General features: G+C 54.6%; 1 protein-coding gene across 4 annotated transcripts; it reads left to right on the top strand.

Annotated features, from left to right (window-relative positions):
* The first annotated feature begins 901 nt into the window (after positions 1-901).
* LOC134740448 (prolactin regulatory element-binding protein) lies at positions 902-24,005 on the top strand. 4 transcript variants are annotated; one of them, XM_063672888.1, is made up of 8 exons: positions 902-1,234; positions 1,399-1,751; positions 4,800-4,875; positions 5,703-5,765; positions 6,540-6,697; positions 8,547-8,790; positions 11,147-11,306; positions 23,766-24,005. In XM_063672888.1, the coding sequence occupies exons 1-8, from the start codon at positions 1,100-1,102 to the stop codon at positions 23,849-23,851; spliced, it is 1,275 nt and encodes a 424-aa protein (XP_063528958.1). In that variant the 5' UTR covers positions 902-1,099; the 3' UTR covers positions 23,852-24,005. The 4 variants fall into 4 exon arrangements, with proteins under 4 accessions (XP_063528958.1, XP_063528957.1, XP_063528956.1 ...); XM_063672887.1 differs by lacking the exon at positions 5,703-5,765 and adding an exon at positions 5,550-5,612; XM_063672886.1 differs by lacking the exon at positions 5,703-5,765 and adding an exon at positions 5,397-5,459.
* Positions 24,006-25,040: the final 1,035 nt, after the last annotated feature.

Genomic DNA, 25,040 nt, shown 5'->3' with positions numbered 1-25,040 from the left:
GGCAGTAATGTTTTACTGTGATTTACCAGATTTACCAAAATACCTAAGCGCGTAGAGGGTTTTTTGAGCACCTCACCAGGTTACCTATGTTGTTTACTGTTCCTATAATATTTTTATTGCAGTACAGTCGATTAGATGGTTTGGTTCATATCATATATGTATATAATATTAGATACAGTACAACAAAAGATTTTCCCAAATTGAAAACCTTAAACACTCCGACACAAAGCTGAAATTGACTGAACTAAAATATAAATATAAATATAAAATATAAAATTTGAGTTATTGTGTGTGTTAAATTAGCCCATTAATTAATTAAGTAATTAGCCTATTAAAATTAAGTTCCATTTACAATACAATAATATTAAATTTAAACCCTGTTACTCAACCAGATGACTAATTGTAAGTTATGTTATAATAAGCCAAGTAAGTACATTTTTAAAATCGGCCTCATTGCGAAAGTGGGTACGATGTAGTGCATAGGTAATTTTCCTTCGTATTTTCACCTACGAACGTGTCTTGCTATTTCAGTCAGTCTCGGTACAAAAAGTACTGAGGTTGATTGAAGTAGCATGACAATTACGAACGTTTCCGATAAAATACGAAGGAAAACTTTCATGCACGTGCACTACACCGTAATCAGGCCGGCTACGTTTCGTTGCATCACGGTAAAGTGTACGTCAAACATGACGTGGCCTATCTTACCTTAAACATTAAAAAATGAATAGCTAGCTTAAACACCAAAATATATTCAGTTTCATAGTGTAAATTCAAATAAGCCCAACAAGCATTCTTCCCTAATTATTTAAGTAATATTAATAACCAAAATTAATTATTTACTAGATAATTCATATTATACTACTCTCTGGTGTAGCTACACCCGTAAACGCGTTCTGTCAATTTTGACTTTTGTCATGTTGGAACTAAGCGGATTTCATCAAGTTTAGTGGAGGAATTCGCGTTGTTTTTTCCATATTACAATTAGTTTCCGTATTGTTATAAATAAAAGCGAACTCATGCGGCTTTGTTCGTGTTTTAGACAGTGTTATTTATAACCCACGGCTGTGTTATTTGTGATAGATAAATGTTATAAGCTAAAATGCCTCGGAATCGATGCGACGGTCTGCTTGCGCGAGTGGATTTTCCACTTTACACGCTTCAGACATTGACGAATCGACATGTCCTGGTAGCCGGAGGCGGTGGAGCCTCGAACACCGGCGTTGCGAATGGATTCGTAAGTATTATCCCTTTGTTTACGAAATTTGAACGAATTGTGATAAATCGACTGATACTACGTGTCAACGCTGTTATCCTTGAACTGGGTCTGTGTAATTACATGTTTCTTGTAGTGGCCGTACGTTCACTTTGATGTTGATGAGTTTTCATGTGTTTTTGTAGGAAATATTCGAGTTGTCGCATAATGGGACCAGGTTCGTAGCAGAGGAGGTGATGAGACACGAGACAGGGCCTAACGTGGTGATGACGTGCGCGGTGCGGACGGCCGACAACCGCACCTTCCTCACTGCGGGCCAAGAGAGCCACTGCCAGCTCTACCGGGTCAACATACGCATGGTGGACGCTGCGGAGATGCGGCGGGGCAGCTTCCGCGCGGAGAATGGACTCGTACGGCGGAGAAGGCGGACTGTGTCGGAGAATGAGAACATTTCCAAAACAGACAAGAACAGCAATACAATGGAGAAGAGAATGTCATTTGAAATAAGGCCCAGTGACAGTGTCCAGACAGATTTCGGGTAATACTTTTATTCTATAGAGAATAGAATAGAATAGAATGAGATTTTATTCATAAGCACAAACAAACAAGACATTACAGACAAGACATATAGTATTGAACATCAGATTTGTCATATGGTTTCTTCTAGTCATTTACACCATCAACTATTATGGGAACTCTAGCCACCTAAACATAAATATGCAGCTTGATACCTTGTTTACCTGATACTTATTATCAATTACAGAAATAAGATAACAATGTTATTAAACTCAACAGTTTTTCCTCAACAATTCCTAAAAACATCAGCTTTTTCCTGCTTTAATATGGCTTCCTTCTATCTCTATCATGAATGAGAATCACACAAATCAATAAATGTCTTCAATAGTCGAATAATGGAACAACATGCATTATGAGTTGCATGAGTGAACATGTTTAGTATACAGCAGCTGCCACATCTATCAGAGTGTGACCACACTAGTTATTTCACAGTACCCAAATGAGCATTTAACGAGCCTACTTTCTTCAAGCCTAGTAAAGGTACTCAAACATTTATTCAGCAAATAGGCCACAGGGGCACTTTTACATGTCAAATTTTTACAAGCAATAAAAATAACCAAAAATTACAAAATACATACATACATATAATCATGCCTATTTCCCGGAGGGGTAGGCAGAGACCACGGATTTCCACTTGCTATGATCCTGACATACCTCTTCCGCTTCCTTCACTTTCTTAACATTCCTCATACACGCTCGCCGGTTTAGGGTGCTCTTGACCTGGCCTTTCTTCAGGATTTCCCCGATCTGATCAGAGAAAGTCCGCCGAGGTCTGCCCCTTCCAACTCCCGTTTCTACCTCTCCCTTATACACTCTCTTTGTTAGTCTCCTTTCACTCATTCTTTCCACGTGTCCAAACCATCTCAACAAAATACAAATATGGAATTAATGAAATATTAGATACTTTATTAGAGATGTATACCTATACAGTCTAATTGTTGAATTACACAAAATAAAACTAATAAAAAAAATACAAACAACAGACAAATACTAAAATTCTTTAGAGATACTGCAACTAGTCATTTAGTTAAATTATTAGTAAAAAAAAAAAAAAAACAAAGCAACACAATCTCAAATTTTTATCTTATTTTATTTATTTTCGCCCTCTTTTATAAATTTATTGACTTTCCTCTAGTCTATTGTACGCAGTGCTATATTTGTCTACCGTTCTTCATCAATTCTCATCTACTCAAAGGTTAACTGGAAGAAATCCCTTAAAGGGATAAGTTCGCCTTTGTACTGCCTATTTCTGTGCCATATTTGTGTTCTATGTCTTTGTACAATAAAGAGTTTATACATACATACATACAATCGAATTACAATTTAAAAACAGAATTCAAAATAAATTAATATCATCAGTATAGTCAGTTATGTCTGTTCACAATAATTTCCAAGTATAATGGTTAAACACCTGTATACACAAGCATATATAGTAAACATTTACACCTAAGTACAGGCCTGGATTTAGAGGTGTGTAGGCTCCGGGCAACAAAGGAGTGGAGTCCCCTGGCCCCAAATTATTTTTCCTAAATCTCTATTGTTGGGGCCCCTTTTTTTGTGGAGGCCCGGGGCAACTGCCCCGGTTGCCCTCCCCTAAATCCGGCCCTGCCTAAGTACTTAAGAATTCATGTCTAGTCTAGTATTGATGTCATTTTAAGACAGTTACTAGGTGCTCAAATTTGTCGGCCATTTTTCATATATCAGTATTATCAGTAGCAAAAACTCTCACACTTACTATTTGCCAGTAAGGGTAGAATATACTACATTAGAACTTGCCTAATGTGACCACGTTAAATACGATTTCCCGCATAATAAATATGCTATTTTATACTAGTTCCTATAACTTGTTTTCATACATTTTATCAGGGTCGACATGCTTTCCCGCTTTAGACGCGTTTTCGGTGCGGTCCTTTCAGAATCTTATGGGGGTGTGACTGTACCTTGTCAGACAAATGTGATCATGTTAACTTAAAAAGAAACGACTCATAGTTCTTCTTTCTTTTTCTTGATGGACTTGAGGGCGGTGTTGCCCGTAGCCTATGTCACGTAAAAGGGTAAGAACAAAATAAATGCTCTTAGAGCACGACGCTGTTCGGTGGTTGTTGTAGTTGTCTCGTAAAACCGATAGCTGGATTTTACGAGAAGCACGTGGACTACCGGCCGTTGACTCCAAAATGGTGGTTAAACACGCTTTGAGATTAATTCTCCATTCACTGCACACTACCACATTACATTATTGTATAATAAAGCTATCGATATTACACTTTAAACAATATTAATGAGCAAAAAACAAAGGAATTAATCACGAGGCTACTATCAAGATGGCGTTCGAACCGGAAGTCCCAACTCATAGTTACATACCTACAAGCTACTTATTGAAGCAAACAAAGAAGAAATATTAGAAATTCTGAAGTCATGCTAATGCAATGTGCATTTCAACTGTTTTGCATTCCATTGGAGCATGCCATAGTTACCTTTACTTATTATTCGAGTAAAAAAGTGAGCAAGCTATAAATAAACTGATAGCAATATACCTTTGATATAACAATGCATGCATAATAAGTTATTTTGGAACCAAAATTTTCTGTCTTTGATCACCTTTAAATAGTAATAGTTTAATTAATCTTAGTATGATTCACGACCAGTGGCGTAGCTAGGCGTGGGCGAAGTGGGCCGTCGCCCACGGCCTCGCGTCCCAAGGAGGGCCATGCGCGAGGCCCCTTCGGGCACAGTGAAAGAAAAGGGCCTCGCAGATGCGATTTCGCCCACGGCTAGATTAGTTTACGATACGCCACTGTTCACGACAGTTTAAATTCGATTATAGTTTATTTGTTTAGGTTTTTAAACAATACCTCTTGACTGGTTTTACATCAATATTTAGTTTTAGGGGTGATTTTAGGTATTAAATGTCCAAATACATCATTATAGGTAACAATAGGAAGTTTTCAACTTTAAACTTTACTCATAGTTATAATTTGTGTATGGTAACATTACTGACTGCTTGTTGTAGCCCGGACCCACTGCAGAGGGTGGTCCGTATCAGCCACAACGGTAAACTGCTGGCGACGGGCGGCGCCGACTGCAAGGTGCGAGTCTGGAGCTTTCCAGCCATGCAGTTACTATTCGTACTGGATGCACACACTAAAGAGGTGAGTAGTTTGTATACACCACTGTAAGTACCGGCAGAGGGTGTAGCCACAAAGGCAGGGCCGGATCTAGGGTAGAGCGAGTGGAGCGGCAGCTCTAGGCGCCAGATGGCAAGGAGGGCGCCAAAATGGCAAATGAGAAAAAAAAAGTTTTAAAAGACGCGAGTGTGACGCGGGCCCAAAATACGGTTCGTTTTGCTTTTGGGTAAAAAGCTTCAACGAAGGGCGTCAAAACCCGATTTCGCTCTACCCTGATCAAGGCCTCGGGCCGGCACTGCACAAAGGTACTTCTGGCAACGGGCGCTGACTGCAAGGTGCGAGTCTGGAGCTTCCCCGCCATGCAGTTACTATTCGTACTGGATGCACACACTAAAGAGGTGACTAGTTTGTATATACCACTGTTAGGACTGGCAAAGAGTGTAGCCACAAAGGTGCTTCTGGCAACGGGCGCTGACTGCAAGGTGCGAGTCTGGAGCTTCCCCGCCATGCAGTTACTATTCGTACTGGATGCACACACTAAAGAGGTGACTAGTTTGTACCTATATATACCACTGTTAGGACTGGCAAAGAGTGTAGCCACAAAGGTGCTTCTGGCAACGGGCGCTGACTGCAAGGTGCGAGTCTGGAGCTTCCCCGCCATGCAGTTACTATTCGTACTGGATGCACACACTAAAGAGGTGACTAGTTTGTACCTATATATACCACTGTTAGGACTGGCAAAGAGTGTAGCCACAAAGGTGCTTCTGGCAACGGGCGCTGACTGCAAGGTGCGAGTCTGGAGCTTCCCCGCCATGCAGCTGTTCATCGTGTTGGATGCGCACACTAAAGAGGTGCCTGTAGTTTTTATATACCCCTGTAAAGACCTCTGCGGAGGTTTTTAGACTACATATACTTTTCTGTTGAATCGGGCTGTAAGTGCTGGATCTCCGAGCCGATAACTGGCGGGAGATTGCGGGACAACTGACGTGTACTTGTGTCGAAAGCCGAGACTCAAGTGTGGGCCACTGCGCCGTTATGTTATTTTTAGGGTTCCGTATCAAAAGGGTAAATGGGACCCTATGACTAAGATTCCACTGTCCGTCTGTGTCACCAGGCTGTATCTCATGAACCGTGATAGCTAATATGACAGTTTCACAGATGATGTATTTATGTTGCTGCTATAACAACAAAATACTAAAAAGTACGGAACCCTCGGTGGGCGAGTCCGGCTCGCACTTGTCCGGTTTTTTTAGTTAGATAATTAGTTTCGAGCTATCAAAACTAGATTTTGCGCTGTTTAAACAAAAATAACATTTTTTTTTTCCGACGACCGACGACCGGTCTTGCCTAGTGGGTAGCGACCTTGCCTGTGAAGCCGATGGTCCTGGGTTCGAATTCTGTTAAGGGCATTTATTTGTGTGATGAGCACAGATGTTTGTTCCTTAGTCGTGGGTGTTTTTCTATGTATTTAAGTATTTATATATTATATACGAGTATATCGTTGTCTGAGTACCCACAACACAACACAAGCCTCCTTGGGCTTACCGTGGGACTCAGTCAATTTGTGTAAGAATGTCCCTATAATATTTATTTATTAAACAAAAATAAGATAATTGAATTTTCAGTTGGACGACCTAGACTTCAGCCCTTGCGACTCGACAGTGGCGAGCATCGGCAAGGACGGGCTGGCGCACCTGTGGCACACGGCGCGCCGCGCGCCGCCGCGCCTCTCCGTCGCGTGCCGGCCGCCCAACGGCAGCAAGTACCTGTTCCGCCGGTGCCGGTCAGTATACACTACAGGCAGGCCTATGGAACTCTCCGTCGCGTGCCGGCCGCCCAACGGCAGCAAGTACCTGTTCCGCCGGTGCCGGTCAGTATACACTACAGGCAGGCCTATGGAACTCTCCGTCGCGTGCCGGCCGCCCAACGGCAGCAAGTACCTGTTCCGCCGGTGCCGGTCAGTATACACTACAGGCAGGCCTATGGAACTCTCCGTCGCGTGCCGGCCGCCCAACGGCAGCAAGTACCTGTTCCGCCGGTGCCGGTCAGTATACACTACAGGCAGGCCTATGGAACTCTCCGTCGCGTGCCGGCCGCCCAACGGCAGCAAGTACCTGTTCCGCCGGTGCCGGTCAGTATACACTACAGGCAGGCCTATGGAACTCTCCGTCGCGTGCCGGCCGCCCAACGGCAGCAAGTACCTGTTCCGCCGGTGCCGGTCAGTATACACTACAGGCAGGCCTATGGAACTCTCCGTCGCGTGCCGGCCGCCCAACGGCAGCAAGTACCTGTTCCGCCGGTGCCGGTCAGTATACACTACAGGCAGGCCTATGGAACTCTCCGTCGCGTGCCGGCCGCCCAACGGCAGCAAGTACCTGTTCCGCCGGTGCCGGTCAGTATACACTACAGGCAGGCCTATGGAACTCTCCGTCGCGTGCCGGCCGCCCAACGGCAGCAAGTACCTGTTCCGCCGGTGCCGGTCAGTATACACTACAGGCAGGCCTATGGAACTCTCCGTCGCGTGCCGGCCGCCCAACGGCAGCAAGTACCTGTTCCGCCGGTGCCGGTCAGTATACACTACAGGCAGGCCTATGGAACTCTCCGTCGCGTGCCGGCCGCCCAACGGCAGCAAGTACCTGTTCCGCCGGTGCCGGTCAGTATACACTACAGGCAGGCCTATGGAACTCTCCGTCGCGTGCCGGCCGCCCAACGGCAGCAAGTACCTGTTCCGCCGGTGCCGGTCAGTACAGTATACACCACACTAATAAATATACCCCAAGCGTCGAGGTTGACCGTCGCTCTTTATAGAGTACAGACCACGCGCGTCAGTTGTTGCAGCCGGACGTCCGTGAAAACTTAAAAAATGCTTTGTTGCATGATAATTAACTGCGAGCACCCAAAGGCAAAAACATATTTCCTGTCACAGATAAGTAATTTTAAAATTATATTAGGCGTAAATTTTGTATGAAAAAGTCGACACGCTTGGTTTCAATACAAATCGTGGTATTTGCGTCATCTAGAGTATATATTAAATCTGCGGTATAAAGGCAGTGGCTGACGATAGGCCAAGCCGCTGCCATGGGCGACTGTATGAACACTACAGGCCACGATTCCTTTGAAATGTCAAAAAACCCGACAACTTCCCAATTGCGCACCACGATAGACAACTGATGGCCAGCCGTCCGCCATTGTATACCATTACCTGTACACAATGGCGATGGCTTGTCATGGACCATCCTTGACCACTGTGTATTGGGTTCTTTAACATGATTACTTGACTCTGTTAGGACTCTCTATACAGCCGAACGCAATCATCCACTGCCCAGTAATCTGCTGCTGCTCCGATTACAGTCATTTAATACCCGCCCAAAGGCACCAAATACCTTAATTTTGCATGCTAAGCCTAGCATACGATACGAGTACATAATCCTCTTTTCGGGACATTATAATATTCCCTTAAATTAGCAGTGACGCATAGGGGAGTGCCATAATCATTTTTTTATGGCGCCCAAATCGTTGGGGCCGTTTAGTCTTGTACTATGCACCTTTGACGTGTTTTACGTTAGAGTCAAAAAGTAGTAAAAATGTTACTTCAATTCCCCAAGATACTAAAAATACTAAATTCTTTACAGATTCGGCTCTATAGAAGACAAGAAAAACGAATATCGCATGTTTACGATCGCAAACCCCCTCGCGCGTTCCGGCAAACAAAAGGGGCTGATCCAGCTCTGGGATCCCACCAATGGGGAGCTGCGGAAGACTGTCATCGTGAACGAATCACTGAGCGCGTTGGCTGTGAGGGATGATGGACGATTTGTGGGGGTCGGGACCATGTTTAGTGGCTCAGTGGATATCTATGTGGCGTTTAGCTTGCAGGTTAGTATGCGTATGATACAAGTCTAGGATGCCACCAATGGGGAGCTGCGGAAGACTGTCATCGTGAACGAATCACTGAGCGCGTTGGCTGTGAGAGATGATGGACGATTTGTGGGGGTCGTGACCATGTTTAGTGGCTCAGTGGATATCTATGTGGCATTCAGTTTGCAGATTAATTGATATAACGTCATACGACTACGTTGTCACAAAGTGTGCATACGTAAACGGATATTTTTACGGCTTCGAACGCCATCATATGTTTTAGTAACCCTACTATGCACTTCGTATGAAAAGGTCCAAGGCGAATGCACCACGAATGCCTGTATGCGAAAGGCTCGCTCATTTCTCGGGTTTCTCGGGATTCATCAAATCAAATATCATTTATTTCCAGACTGCTAAGGTCCATAAGATATAATAACAGCGAACTTAAACTATCGTGAGACATATTTCAAAATATTTAGATCAGTACGGTTTTTATATACTCACTATTATTTTTAGTCGCTTTTGGCGACATGTTTCGGATTCTTTGGAATCCTTCCTCAGGCGCGTGTCCGCGGCGGTTGTGAGTGATAATAATAGTGAGTAAAAACCGTACTGATCTAAATATTTTGATATAATAACATACATAAAAAATAATAATCACAAAAATCATTTTCGCCACAACACAACAATTTTCTCCTGCGTCATCAGTTCCGGTGTTGATTCGGCAGATACCACGGAACCGTAGAAATACCACACTCTTCGGCCATACCTCGATGCGGCTATCGCGAAAGACGCACCAGTGGCGCATTCTACAGATCTTGATGTATTTCGTTCGTGGATCCAACCACAGTTAACAGAGATCTATAAAATTTCCCATACAATAAAAATTTGCGAACGCTTTAACGGTGACAAACGGTTTGGTGCAACCGACGCTTATACTTACATAGACAGTGGCGTAGCGTGAACTAATCGAGCCGGGAGCGAAGTCGCATCTGCGAGGCCCTTTTCTTTCAATGTGTATTCCCAAGGTAATAAAAAAGGGTTAATTGCGAGGCCGGGGGCGAGGGTTCGCTTCGCCCGTGTCAGATTTATTGATTAAAGATATAGTAATATACTTTATTTAATTAATTAAGATTAATGAAATAGGCAATAAGAAGGTAATGCAGTATTTAATTAAGACCAGTTAGTTACTGCTCAAGGTAATGTATGTATTTAAGGGATACCTAGTTATCTACAAGGTTTGAATATGAAAACATGAAAAGTGTAAATATTATTTAATTATGAAGTAATATATTTGTGATAGCGGATATAAGTAAAAGTATATCGTAGACTTACTAAACATATAATTGATTTACATAATCCGCTCCATTACCAAAAATCTTAATATTGTATTGTTAAATTAGTCAAGTAAGTACGCTGCGCAATATATTGGTGGCTTATTATTAGTACTGGATACCCTAACGTACATACTTGACATAATTTAAAGCAGTAGTAAAACTAGCAAGGGCTGGTATATCATATATTACACTGTAATCAGTTGGAATATACGTTACGTAGTAATTACTAAAAACTCATTTAAAATCACGCTTATTAGGTCATCATAGGTCACATTGAAGATTGTAACGTACATACCATCAGACTATAATAAAAGCAAATCACACAGAAAGATATAACAAGTCATAAAAATCACAAATAATAGAAATATAAAATTGACACTTAACTTGGTTCCTCGTCGTTAGCTCTCCAACCGAGAAGTGCCTCACAATTGTCAGACACCCGCTTATATTACATCAGGCTTTACCCCTTCCACCACTTCTTGGTAGGAGAAACAAAGTACGATGTTTCCGGCACATCCGGTTATCGTAATAATCAAATGTAGCAAATACAATTTATATGAAAATAAACCGATAGTAATTTAGGAAGGCTCATAATAAATAGATTAATTTATTATTAGCTTAAGACGGAATAATAAAATTGTCATCTAAGACTACCGCACATCCGGTTAGCGTAATAATTGAATTTAACAAATGTATTTGCTACATTTAATTTTAATTTATTATAGAATAATTAACGCAAACTAATACACATTTAATCGTGGCTAATTATTATTAATAGTTTACGTTACTTATGTTCTGACAGTTATGGTCACGAAATATACATGAAGGGTAGTTGTGTTATTGGCTGTGCTAAATTATTATAATTTATATCGATATACGGATTACCTTAGCAAAAGTGAACTTTTTCGTGAAAATGTAAGTGTGATCGTTGTTAATAATACGTATCTCACACCCGCGCATAACTACGCCACCGCACAGATGCTATGTTGGTTACTTTCTGGTCATTGCAGTACTGAAGTGTTTGTTTATAATTCCAGCGAGTCCTGCACGTGCCGCGCGCGCACCGCATGTTCGTGACGGGGCTGGAGTTCCTCCCCACGCGCGCCTTCGGCCCGCCCGTCACCAGCGGCTCCGAGGCCGCGCTGCTGTCCATCTCCGTCGACAACTGCCTCGCCGTGCACAGCCTGCCCTACCCGAGTGAGTATACAGCCTGGCTGCAGTCCCTGCCCGTCACCAGCGGCTCCGAGGCCGCGCTGCTGTCCATCTCCGTCGACAACTGCCTCGCCGTGCACAGCCTGCCCTACCCGAGTGAGTATACAGCCTGGCTGCAGTCCCTGCCCGTCACCAGCGGCTCCGAGGCCGCGCTGCTGTCCATCTCCGTCGACAACTGCCTCGCCGTGCACAGCCTGCCCTACCCGAGTGAGTATACAGCCTGGCTGCAGTCCCTGCCCGTCACCAGCGGCTCCGAGGCCGCGCTGCTGTCCATCTCCGTCGACAACTGCCTCGCCGTGCACAGCCTGCCCTACCCGAGTGAGTATACAGCCTGGCTGCAGTCCCTGCCCGTCACCAGCGGCTCCGAGGCCGCGCTGCTGTCCATCTCCGTCGACAACTGCCTCGCCGTGCACAGCCTGCCCTACCCGAGTGAGTATACAGCCTGGCTGCAGTCCCTGCCCGTCACCAGCGGCTCCGAGGCCGCGCTGCTGTCCATCTCCGTCGACAACTGCCTCGCCGTGCACAGCCTGCCCTACCCGAGTGAGTATACAGCCTGGCTGCAGTCCCTGCCCGTCACCAGCGGCTCCGAGGCCGCGCTGCTGTCCATCTCCGTCGACAACTGCCTCGCCGTGCACAGCCTGCCCTACCCGAGTGAGTATACAGCCTGGCTGCAGTCCCTGCCCGTCACCAGCGGCTCCGAGGCCGCGCTGCTGTCCATCTCCGTCGACAACTGCCTCGCCGTGCACAGCCTGCCCTACCCGAGTGAGTATACAGCCTGGCTGCAGTCCCTGCCCGTCACCAGCGGCTCCGAGGCCGCGCTGCTGTCCATCTCCGTCGACAACTGCCTCGCCGTGCACAGCCTGCCCTACCCGAGTGAGTATACAGCCTGGCTGCAGTCCCTGCCCGTCACCAGCGGCTCCGAGGCCGCGCTGCTGTCCATCTCCGTCGACAACTGCCTCGCCGTGCACAGCCTGCCCTACCCGAGTGAGTATACAGCCTGGCTGCAGTCCCTGCCCGTCACCAGCGGCTCCGAGGCCGCGCTGCTGTCCATCTCCGTCGACAACTGCCTCGCCGTGCACAGCCTGCCCTACCCGAGTGAGTATACAGCCTGGCTACAGTCCCTGCCCGTCACCAGCGGCTCCGAGGCCGCGCTGCTGTCCATCTCCGTCGACAACTGCCTCGCCGTGCACAGCCTGCCCTACCCGAGTGAGTATACAGCCTGGCTGCAGTCCCTGCCCGTCACCAGCGGCTCCGAGGCCGCGCTGCTGTCCATCTCCGTCGACAACTGCCTCGCCGTGCACAGCCTGCCCTACCCGAGTGAGTATACAGCCTGGCTGCAGTCCCTGCCCGTCACCAGCGGCTCCGAGGCCGCGCTGCTGTCCATCTCCGTCGACAACTGCCTCGCCGTGCACAGCCTGCCCTACCCGAGTGAGTATACAGCCTGGCTACAGTCCCTGCCCGTCACCAGCGGCTCCGAGGCCGCGCTGCTGTCCATCTCCGTCGACAACTGCCTCGCCGTGCACAGCCTGCCCTACCCGAGTGAGTATACAGCCTGGCTGCAGTCCCTGCCCGTCACCAGCGGCTCCGAGGCCGCGCTGCTGTCCATCTCCGTCGACAACTGCCTCGCCGTGCACAGCCTGCCCTACCCGAGTGAGTATACAGCCTGGCTGCAGTCCCTGCCCGTCACCAGCGGCTCCGAGGCCGCGCTGCTGTCCATCTCCGTCGACAACTGCCTCGCCGTGCACAGCCTGCCCTACCCGAGTGAGTATACAGCCTGGCTGCAGTCCCTGCCCGTCACCAGCGGCTCCGAGGCCGCGCTGCTGTCCATCTCCGTCGACAACTGCCTCGCCGTGCACAGCCTGCCCTACCCGAGTGAGTATACAGCCTGGCTGCAGTCCCTGCCCGTCACCAGCGGCTCCGAGGCCGCGCTGCTGTCCATCTCCGTCGACAACTGCCTCGCCGTGCACAGCCTGCCCTACCCGAGTGAGTATACAGCCTGGCTGCAGTCCCTGCCCGTCACCAGCGGCTCCGAGGCCGCGCTGCTATCCATCTCCGTCGACAACTGCCTCGCCGTGCACAGCCTGCCCTACCCGAGTGAGTATACAGCCTGGCTGCAGTCCCTGCCCGTCACCAGCGGCTCCGAGGCCGCGCTGCTATCCATCTCCGTCGACAACTGCCTCGCCGTGCACAGCCTGCCCTACCCGAGTGAGTATACAGCCTGGCTGCAGTCCCTGCCCGTCACCAGCGGCTCCGAGGCCGCGCTGCTGTCCATCTCCGTCGACAACTGCCTCGCCGTGCACAGCCTGCCCTACCCGAGTGAGTATACAGCCTGGCTGCAGTCCCTGCCCGTCACCAGCGGCTCCGAGGCCGCGCTGCTGTCCATCTCCGTCGACAACTGCCTCGCCGTGCACAGCCTGCCCTACCCGAGTGAGTATACAGCCTGGCTGCAGTCCCTGCCCGTCACCAGCGGCTCCGAGGCCGCGCTGCTGTCCATCTCCGTCGACAACTGCCTCGCCGTGCACAGCCTGCCCTACCCGAGTGAGTATACAGCCTGGCTGCAGTCCCTGCCCGTCACCAGCGGCTCCGAGGCCGCGCTGCTGTCCATCTCCGTCGACAACTGCCTCGCCGTGCACAGCCTGCCCTACCCGAGTGAGTATACAGCCTGGCTGCAGTCCCTGCCCGTCACCAGCGGCTCCGAGGCCGCGCTGCTGTCCATCTCCGTCGACAACTGCCTCGCCGTGCACAGCCTGCCCTACCCGAGTGAGTATACAGCCTGGCTGCAGTCCCCGCCCGTCACCAGCGGCTCCGAGGCCGCGCTGCTGTCCATCTCCGTCGACAACTGCCTCGCCGTGCACAGCCTGCCCTACCCGAGTGAGTATACAGCCTGGCTGCAGTCCCTGCCCGTCACCAGCGGCTCCGAGGCCGCGCTGCTGTCCATCTCCGTCGACAACTGCCTCGCCGTGCACAGCCTGCCCTACCCGAGTGAGTATACAGCCTGGCTGCAGTCCCTGCCCGTCACCAGCGGCTCCGAGGCCGCGCTGCTGTCCATCTCCGTCGACAACTGCCTCGCCGTGCACAGCCTGCCCTACCCGAGTGAGTATACAGCCTGGCTGCAGTCCCTGCCCGTCACCAGCGGCTCCGAGGCCGCGCTGCTGTCCATCTCCGTCGACAACTGCCTCGCCGTGCACAGCCTGCCCTACCCGAGTGAGTATACAGCCTGGCTGCAGTCCCTGCCCGTCACCAGCGGCTCCGAGGCCGCGCTGCTGTCCATCTCCGTCGACAACTGCCTCGCCGTGCACAGCCTGCCCTACCCGAGTGAGTATACAGCCTGGCTGCAGTCCCTGCCCGTCACCAGCGGCTCCGAGGCCGCGCTGCTGTCCATCTCCGTCGACAACTGCCTCGCCGTGCACAGCCTGCCCTACCCGAGTGAGTATACAGCCTGGCTGCAGTCCCTGCCCGTCACCAGCGGCTCCGAGGCCGCGCTGCTGTCCATCTCCGTCGACAACTGCCTCGCCGTGCACAGCCTGCCCTACCCGAGTGAGTATACAGCCTGGCTGCAGTCCCCGCCCGTCACCAGCGGCTCCGAGGCCGCGCTGCTGTCCATCTCCGTCGACAACTGCCTCGCCGTGCACAGCCTGCCCTACCCGAGTGAGTATACAGCCTGGCTGCAGTCCCCGCCCGTCACCAGCGGCTCCGAGGCCGCGCTGCTGTCCATCTCCGTCGACAACTGCCTCGCCGTGCACAGCCTGCCCTACCCGAGTGAGTATACAGCCTGGCTGCAGTCCCGCCCGTCACCAGCGGCTCCGAGGCCGCGCTGCTGTCCATCTCCGTCGACAACTGCCTCGCCGTGCACAGCCTGCCCTACCCGAGTGAGTATACAGCCTGGCTGCAGTCCCCGCCCGTCACCAGCGGCTCCGAGGCCGCGCTGCTGTCCATCTCCGTCGACAACTGCCTCGCCGTGCACAGCCTGCCCTACCCGAGTGAGTATACAGCCTGGCTGCAGTCCCTGCCCGTCACCAGCGGCTCCGAGGCCGCGCTGCTGTCCATCTCCGTCGACAACTGCCTCGCCGTGCACAGCCTGCCCTACCCGAGTGAGTATACAGCCTGGCTGCAGTCCCTGCCCGTCACCAGCGGCTCCGAGGCCGCGCTGCTGTCCATCTCCGTCGACAACTGCCTCGCCGTGCACAGCCTGCCCTACCCGAGTGAGTATACAGCCTGGCTGCAGTCCCTGCCCGTCACCAGCGGCTCCGAGGCCGCGCTGCTGTCCATCTCCGTCGACAACTGCCTCGCCGTGCACAGCCTGCCCTACCCGAGTGAGTATACAGCCTGGCTGCAGTCCCTGCCCGTCACCAGCGGCTCCGAGGCCGCGCTGCTGTCCATCTCCGTCGACAACTGCCTCGCCGTGCACAGCCTGCCCTACCCGAGTGAGTATACAGCCTGGCTGCAGTCCCTGCCCGTCACCAGCGGCTCCGAGGCCGCGCTGCTGTCCATCTCCGTCGACAACTGCCTCGCCGTGCACAGCCTGCCCTACCCGAGTGAGTATACAGCCTGGCTGCAGTCCCTGCCCGTCACCAGCGGCTCCGAGGCCGCGCTGCTGTCCATCTCCGTCGACAACTGCCTCGCCGTGCACAGCCTGCCCTACCCGAGTGAGTATACAGCCTGGCTGCAGTCCCTGCCCGTCACCAGCGGCTCCGAGGCCGCGCTGCTGTCCATCTCCGTCGACAACTGCCTCGCCGTGCACAGCCTGCCCTACCCGAGTGAGTATACAGCCTGGCTGCAGTCCCTGCCCGTCACCAGCGGCTCCGAGGCCGCGCTGCTGTCCATCTCCGTCGACAACTGCCTCGCCGTGCACAGCCTGCCCTACCCGAGTGAGTATACAGCCTGGCTGCAGTCCCTGCCCGTCACCAGCGGCTCCGAGGCCGCGCTGCTGTCCATCTCCGTCGACAACTGCCTCGCCGTGCACAGCCTGCCCTACCCGAGTGAGTATACAGCCTGGCTGCAGTCCCTGCCCGTCACCAGCGGCTCCGAGGCCGCGCTGCTGTCCATCTCCGTCGACAACTGCCTCGCCGTGCACAGCCTGCCCTACCCGAGTGAGTATACAGCCTGGCTGCAGTCCCTGCCCGTCACCAGCGGCTCCGAGGCCGCGCTGCTGTCCATCTCCGTCGACAACTGCCTCGCCGTGCACAGCCTGCCCTACCCGAGTGAGTATACAGCCTGGCTGCAGTCCCTGCCCGTCACCAGCGGCTCCGAGGCCGCGCTGCTGTCCATCTCCGTCGACAACTGCCTCGCCGTGCACAGCCTGCCCTACCCGAGTGAGTATACAGCCTGGCTGCAGTCCCTGCCCGTCACCAGCGGCTCCGAGGCCGCGCTGCTGTCCATCTCCGTCGACAACTGCCTCGCCGTGCACAGCCTGCCCTACCCGAGTGAGTATACAGCCTGGCTGCAGTCCCTGCCCGTCACCAGCGGCTCCGAGGCCGCGCTGCTGTCCATCTCCGTCGACAACTGCCTCGCCGTGCACAGCCTGCCCTACCCGAGTGAGTATACAGCCTGGCTGCAGTCCCTGCCCGTCACCAGCGGCTCCGAGGCCGCGCTGCTGTCCATCTCCGTCGACAACTGCCTCGCCGTGCACAGCCTGCCCTACCCGAGTGAGTATACAGCCTGGCTGCAGTCCCTGCCCGTCACCAGCGGCTCCGAGGCCGCGCTGCTGTCCATCTCCGTCGACAACTGCCTCGCCGTGCACAGCCTGCCCTACCCGAGTGAGTATACAGCCTGGCTGCAGTCCCTGCCCGTCACCAGCGGCTCCGAGGCCGCGCTGCTGTCCATCTCCGTCGACAACTGCCTCGCCGTGCACAGCCTGCCCTACCCGAGTGAGTATACAGCCTGGCTGCAGTCCCTGCCCGTCACCAGCGGCTCCGAGGCCGCGCTGCTGTCCATCTCCGTCGACAACTGCCTCGCCGTGCACAGCCTGCCCTACCCGAGTGAGTATACAGCCTGGCTGCAGTCCCTGCCCGTCACCAGCGGCTCCGAGGCCGCGCTGCTGTCCATCTCCGTCGACAACTGCCTCGCCGTGCACAGCCTGCCCTACCCGAGTGAGTATACAGCCTGGCTGCAGTCCCTGCCCGTCACCAGCGGCTCCGAGGCCGCGCTGCTGTCCATCTCCGTCGACAACTGCCTCGCCGTGCACAGCCTGCCCTACCCGAGTGAGTATACAGCCTGGCTGCAGTCCCTGCCCGTCACCAGCGGCTCCGAGGCCGCGCTGCTGTCCATCTCCGTCGACAACTGCCTCGCCGTGCACAGCCTGCCCTACCCGAGTGAGTATACAGCCTGGCTGCAGTCCCTGCCCGTCACCAGCGGCTCCGAGGCCGCGCTGCTGTCCATCTCCGTCGACAACTGCCTCGCCGTGCACAGCCTGCCCTACCCGAGTGAGTATACAGCCTGGCTGCAGTCCCTGCCCGTCACCAGCGGCTCCGAGGCCGCGCTGCTGTCCATCTCCGTCGACAACTGCCTCGCCGTGCACAGCCTGCCCTACCCGAGTGAGTATACAGCCTGGCTGCAGTCCCTGCCCGTCACCAGCGGCTCCGAGGCCGCGCTGCTGTCCATCTCCGTCGACAACTGCCTCGCCGTGCACAGCCTGCCCTACCCGAGTGAGTATACAGCCTGGCTGCAGTCCCTGCCCGTCACCAGCGGCTCCGAGGCCGCGCTGCTGTCCATCTCCGTCGACAACTGCCTCGCCGTGCACAGCCTGCCCTACCCGAGTGAGTATACAGCCTGGCTGCAGTCCCTGCCCGTCACCAGCGGCTCCGAGGCCGCGCTGCTGTCCATCTCCGTCGACAACTGCCTCGCCGTGCACAGCCTGCCCTACCCGAGTGAGTATACAGCCTGGCTGCAGTCCCTGCCCGTCACCAGCGGCTCCGAGGCCGCGCTGCTGTCCATCTCCGTCGACAACTGCCTCGCCGTGCACAGCCTGCCCTACCCGAGTGAGTATACAGCCTGGCTGCAGTCCCTGCCCGTCACCAGCGGCTCCGAGGCCGCGCTGCTGTCCATCTCCGTCGACAACTGCCTCGCCGTGCACAGCCTGCCCTACCCGAGTGAGTATACAGCCTGGCTGCAGTCCCTGCCCGTCACCAGCGGCTCCGAGGCCGCGCTGCTGTCCATCTCCGTCGACAACTGCCTCGCCGTGCACAGCCTGCCCTACCCGAGTGAGTATACAGCCTGGCTGCAGTCCCTGCCCGTCACCAGCGGCTCCGAGGCCGCGCTGCTGTCCATCTCCGTCGACAACTGCCTCGCCGTGCACAGCCTGCCCTACCCGAGTGAGTATACAGCCTGGCTGCAGTCCCTGCCCGTCACCAGCGGCTCCGAGGCCGCGCTGCTGTCCATCTCCGTCGACAACTGCCTCGCCGTGCACAGCCTGCCCTACCCGAGTGAGTATACAGCCTGGCTGCAGTCCCTGCCCGTCACCAGCGGCTCCGAGGCCGCGCTGCTGTCCATCTCCGTCGACAACTGCCTCGCCGTGCACAGCCTGCCCTACCCGAGTGAGTATACAGCCTGGCTGCAGTCCCTGCCCGTCACCAGCGGCTCCGAGGCCGCGCTGCTGTCCATCTCCGTCGACAACTGCCTCGCCGTGCACAGCCTGCCCTACCCGAGTGAGTATACAGCCTGGCTGCAGTCCCTGCCCGTCACCAGCGGCTCCGAGGCCGCGCTGCTGTCCATCTCCGTCGACAACTGCCTCGCCGTGCACAGCCTGCCCTACCCGAGTGAGTATACAGCCTGGCTGCAGTCCCTGCCCGTCACCAGCGGCTCCGAGGCCGCGCTGCTGTCCATCTCCGTCGACAACTGCCTCGCCGTGCACAGCCTGCCCTACCCGAGTGAGTATACAGCCTGGCTGCAGTCCCTGCCCGTCACCAGCGGCTCCGAGGCCGCGCTGCTGTCCATCTCCGTCGACAACTGCCTCGCCGTGCACAGCCTGCCCTACCCGAGTGAGTATACAGCCTGGCTGCAGTCCCTGCCCGTCACCAGCGGCTCCGAGGCCGCGCTGCTGTCCATCTCCGTCGACAACTGCCTCGCCGTGCACAGCCTGCCCTACCCGAGTGAGTATACAGCCTGGCTGCAGTCCCTGCCCGTCACCAGCGGCTCCGAGGCCGCGCTGCTGTCCATCTCCGTCGACAACTGCCTCGCCGTGCACAGCCTGCCCTACCCGAGTGAGTATACAGCCTGGCTGCAGTCCCTGCCCGTCACCAGCGGCTCCGAGGCCGCGCTGCTGTCCATCTCCGTCGACAACTGCCTCGCCGTGCACAGCCTGCCCTACCCGAGTGAGTATACAGCCTGGCTGCAGTCCCTGCCCGTCACCAGCGGCTCCGAGGCCGCGCTGCTGTCCATCTCCGTCGACAACTGCCTCGCCGTGCACAGCCTGCCCTACCCGAGTGAGTATACAGCCTGGCTGCAGTCCCTGCCCGTCACCAGCGGCTCCGAGGCCGCGCTGCTGTCCATCTCCGTCGACAACTGCCTCGCCGTGCACAGCCTGCCCTACCCGAGTGAGTATACAGCCTGGCTGCAGTCCCTGCCCGTCACCAGCGGCTCCGAGGCCGCGCTGCTGTCCATCTCCGTCGACAACTGCCTCGCCGTGCACAGCCTGCCCTACCCGAGTGAGTATACAGCCTGGCTGCAGTCCCTGCCCGTCACCAGCGGCTCCGAGGCCGCGCTGCTGTCCATCTCCGTCGACAACTGCCTCGCCGTGCACAGCCTGCCCTACCCGAGTGAGTATACAGCCTGGCTGCAGTCCCTGCCCGTCACCAGCGGCTCCGAGGCCGCGCTGCTGTCCATCTCCGTCGACAACTGCCTCGCCGTGCACAGCCTGCCCTACCCGAGTGAGTATACAGCCTGGCTGCAGTCCCTGCCCGTCACCAGCGGCTCCGAGGCCGCGCTGCTGTCCATCTCCGTCGACAACTGCCTCGCCGTGCACAGCCTGCCCTACCCGAGTGAGTATACAGCCTGGCTGCAGTCCCTGCCCGTCACCAGCGGCTCCGAGGCCGCGCTGCTGTCCATCTCCGTCGACAACTGCCTCGCCGTGCACAGCCTGCCCTACCCGAGTGAGTATACAGCCTGGCTGCAGTCCCTGCCCGTCACCAGCGGCTCCGAGGCCGCGCTGCTGTCCATCTCCGTCGACAACTGCCTCGCCGTGCACAGCCTGCCCTACCCGAGTGAGTATACAGCCTGGCTGCAGTCCCTGCCCGTCACCAGCGGCTCCGAGGCCGCGCTGCTGTCCATCTCCGTCGACAACTGCCTCGCCGTGCACAGCCTGCCCTACCCGAGTGAGTATACAGCCTGGCTGCAGTCCCCGCCCGTCACCAGCGGCTCCGAGGCCGCGCTGCTGTCCATCTCCGTCGACAACTGCCTCGCCGTGCACAGCCTGCCCTACCCGAGTGAGTATACAGCCTGGCTGCAGTCCCCGCCCGTCACCAGCGGCTCCGAGGCCGCGCTGCTGTCCATCTCCGTCGACAACTGCCTCGCCGTGCACAGCCTGCCCTACCCGAGTGAGTATACAGCCTGGCTGCAGTCCCTGCCCGTCACCAGCGGCTCCGAGGCCGCGCTGCTGTCCATCTCCGTCGACAACTGCCTCGCCGTGCACAGCCTGCCCTACCCGAGTGAGTATACAGCCTGGCTGCAGTCCCTGCCCGTCACCAGCGGCTCCGAGGCCGCGCTGCTGTCCATCTCCGTCGACAACTGCCTCGCCGTGCACAGCCTGCCCTACCCGAGTGAGTATACAGCCTGGCTGCAGTCCCTGCCCGTCACCAGCGGCTCCGAGGCCGCGCTGCTGTCCATCTCCGTCGACAACTGCCTCGCCGTGCACAGCCTGCCCTACCCGAGTGAGTATACAGCCTGGCTGCAGTCCCTGCCCGTCACCAGCGGCTCCGAGGCCGCGCTGCTGTCCATCTCCGTCGACAACTGCCTCGCCGTGCACAGCCTGCCCTACCCGAGTGAGTATACAGCCTGGCTGCAGTCCCTGCCCGTCACCAGCGGCTCCGAGGCCGCGCTGCTGTCCATCTCCGTCGACAACTGCCTCGCCGTGCACAGCCTGCCCTACCCGAGTGAGTATACAGCCTGGCTGCAGTCCCTGCCCGTCACCAGCGGCTCCGAGGCCGCGCTGCTGTCCATCTCCGTCGACAACTGCCTCGCCGTGCACAGCCTGCCCTACCCGAGTGAGTATACAGCCTGGCTGCAGTCCCTGCCCGTCACCAGCGGCTCCGAGGCCGCGCTGCTGTCCATCTCCGTCGACAACTGCCTCGCCGTGCACAGCCTGCCCTACCCGAGTGAGTATACAGCCTGGCTGCAGTCCCTGCCCGTCACCAGCGGCTCCGAGGCCGCGCTGCTGTCCATCTCCGTCGACAACTGCCTCGCCGTGCACAGCCTGCCCTACCCGAGTGAGTATACAGCCTGGCTGCAGTCCCTGCCCGTCACCAGCGGCTCCGAGGCCGCGCTGCTGTCCATCTCCGTCGACAACTGCCTCGCCGTGCACAGCCTGCCCTACCCGAGTGAGTATACAGCCTGGCTGCAGTCCCTGCCCGTCACCAGCGGCTCCGAGGCCGCGCTGCTGTCCATCTCCGTCGACAACTGCCTCGCCGTGCACAGCCTGCCCTACCCGAGTGAGTATACAGCCTGGCTGCAGTCCCTGCCCGTCACCAGCGGCTCCGAGGCCGCGCTGCTGTCCATCTCCGTCGACAACTGCCTCGCCGTGCACAGCCTGCCCTACCCGAGTGAGTATACAGCCTGGCTGCAGTCCCTGCCCGTCACCAGCGGCTCCGAGGCCGCGCTGCTGTCCATCTCCGTCGACAACTGCCTCGCCGTGCACAGCCTGCCCTACCCGAGTGAGTATACAGCCTGGCTGCAGTCCCTGCCCGTCACCAGCGGCTCCGAGGCCGCGCTGCTGTCCATCTCCGTCGACAACTGCCTCGCCGTGCACAGCCTGCCCTACCCGAGTGAGTATACAGCCTGGCTGCAGTCCCTGCCCGTCACCAGCGGCTCCGAGGCCGCGCTGCTGTCCATCTCCGTCGACAACTGCCTCGCCGTGCACAGCCTGCCCTACCCGAGTGAGTATACAGCCTGGCTGCAGTCCCTGCCCGTCACCAGCGGCTCCGAGGCCGCGCTGCTGTCCATCTCCGTCGACAACTGCCTCGCCGTGCACAGCCTGCCCTACCCGAGTGAGTATACAGCCTGGCTGCAGTCCCTGCCCGTCACCAGCGGCTCCGAGGCCGCGCTGCTGTCCATCTCCGTCGACAACTGCCTCGCCGTGCACAGCCTGCCCTACCCGAGTGAGTATACAGCCTGGCTGCAGTCCCTGCCCGTCACCAGCGGCTCCGAGGCCGCGCTGCTGTCCATCTCCGTCGACAACTGCCTCGCCGTGCACAGCCTGCCCTACCCGAGTGAGTATACAGCCTGGCTGCAGTCCCTGCCCGTCACCAGCGGCTCCGAGGCCGCGCTGCTGTCCATCTCCGTCGACAACTGCCTCGCCGTGCACAGCCTGCCCTACCCGAGTGAGTATACAGCCTGGCTGCAGTCCCTGCCCGTCACCAGCGGCTCCGAGGCCGCGCTGCTGTCCATCTCCGTCGACAACTGCCTCGCCGTGCACAGCCTGCCCTACCCGAGTGAGTATACAGCCTGGCTGCAGTCCCTGCCCGTCACCAGCGGCTCCGAGGCCGCGCTGCTGTCCATCTCCGTCGACAACTGCCTCGCCGTGCACAGCCTGCCCTACCCGAGTGAGTATACAGCCTGGCTGCAGTCCCTGCCCGTCACCAGCGGCTCCGAGGCCGCGCTGCTGTCCATCTCCGTCGACAACTGCCTCGCCGTGCACAGCCTGCCCTACCCGAGTGAGTATACAGCCTGGCTGCAGTCCCTGCCCGTCACCAGCGGCTCCGAGGCCGCGCTGCTGTCCATCTCCGTCGACAACTGCCTCGCCGTGCACAGCCTGCCCTACCCGAGTGAGTATACAGCCTGGCTGCAGTCCCTGCCCGTCACCAGCGGCTCCGAGGCCGCGCTGCTGTCCATCTCCGTCGACAACTGCCTCGCCGTGCACAGCCTGCCCTACCCGAGTGAGTATACAGCCTGGCTGCAGTCCCTGCCCGTCACCAGCGGCTCCGAGGCCGCGCTGCTGTCCATCTCCGTCGACAACTGCCTCGCCGTGCACAGCCTGCCCTACCCGAGTGAGTATACAGCCTGGCTGCAGTCCCTGCCCGTCACCAGCGGCTCCGAGGCCGCGCTGCTGTCCATCTCCGTCGACATTAACCGAAACTTTTGCCCGTGCCGAAATTGTCTTTTCGGTGGTGTCCGGTTAGTTTTAGTTTTGGCAAGTCTAGGCATAAAAGTCATGTTCCATTCTAGTTTAGTACGAAACCTACCTTCGGCCGAAACATGATTTTTATTTCAATCTAAAACATCATTTTTCTTTTTCAGGTACTATGCCCGCCTGGGTTGCCATCATTCTAATAGTTTTCATCCTGTTCTGTACGTTTACATTATGTTCGTATCTAGGTATTTAATAATTATATTATTTCAATTAAGTATTGTAAGTTAGTATTGGGGTTATGTTAGTATTTAATTTACGTTACAAGCTCATAATATACATAGTAAAATGTATCTATTTAATAGGATCAATTGAATTAAATGAAGTGCAATCTTGCAACACCAAACAAATGTGTATCATTGGTTACTTTTATTTATCATAACTATAAATCGTACTCTGGTTACTATGATTGTCAGCTTACTTACCAAATGTATGTAAGAGCGCGCAGAGCGCGCTGAATGTCGGGCTTCGCCCGACCTTTTAGTGTAATGGGAGCCGGGGGCGCCCAGTATGTAAGAGCGCGCTCCTTTTAGAGTCGCCATCTTGAATTTCTTTATTTTTGACCCGATCTTGATGAAAATCAATATCTGTGGATCCAAGAGGCCCCTTAACACGAATCTGAAGTCGAAATTGATAGGAACATAGGAACGGTCGCCATCTTGATTTTCTTTATTTTATACCCGATCTTGATAATCTTGATGTAAGTCGTTGTCTGAGGATCCGAGAGGTCCCTTAACACAAATTTGAAGTCGTAATTAAACGGAACAGTCGCCATCTTGATTTTCTTTATTTTCGACCCGATCTTGATGAAAATCGATATCTGTGGATCCGATGAAGTCGAAATTGATAGGAACGGTCGCCATCCTGATTTTCTTTATTTTCGACCCAATCTTGATGCAAATCGATATACGAATCTGAAGTCGAAATTGAACGGAACGATTGCCATGAATGCCTACTTTAGTGTGTTATGTTGGTTATGTTCCAGAATAAAAAATAAATGTGCTACATTATCCAATTTTTATTTAGTGCAAATCGCCACACTGTGATTGTAACAGCCAAAATTGTCACAAAAAATTACATAACATTTTTATTTTATGTACAAAAATCTTTTTTTTTTTAGTATGGAAAGTCTTCTCCTTCTTCTTCCTTGCTCCATCCCACTTCAGGTGGGATCGGCTCTGCTAATTATCTTGCGCCACGAGATTCTGTCGAGTTTTTTTTAGTATGGAAAGTAATAATTATTTTAGAAATGAATTCCTCGTCCCTAAATTATAAGAAACTGATATATAACTTGCCGTAAATGCTAAGAACAGGAAGAAACATTGCAGAGATTGGACCTGGGGAGCGACCCTTTCACAACCCCCCCCCCTCCCCCCCTCTTTGGG

The sequence above is a fragment of the Cydia strobilella genome, chromosome 4 (assembly GCF_947568885.1).
Source record: "Cydia strobilella chromosome 4, ilCydStro3.1, whole genome shotgun sequence".
Lineage (NCBI taxonomy): Eukaryota > Metazoa > Arthropoda > Insecta > Lepidoptera > Tortricidae > Cydia > Cydia strobilella.
Note: the sequence above shows the minus strand (reverse complement) of the source record. Positions and strands in the feature narration are given on the sequence as shown.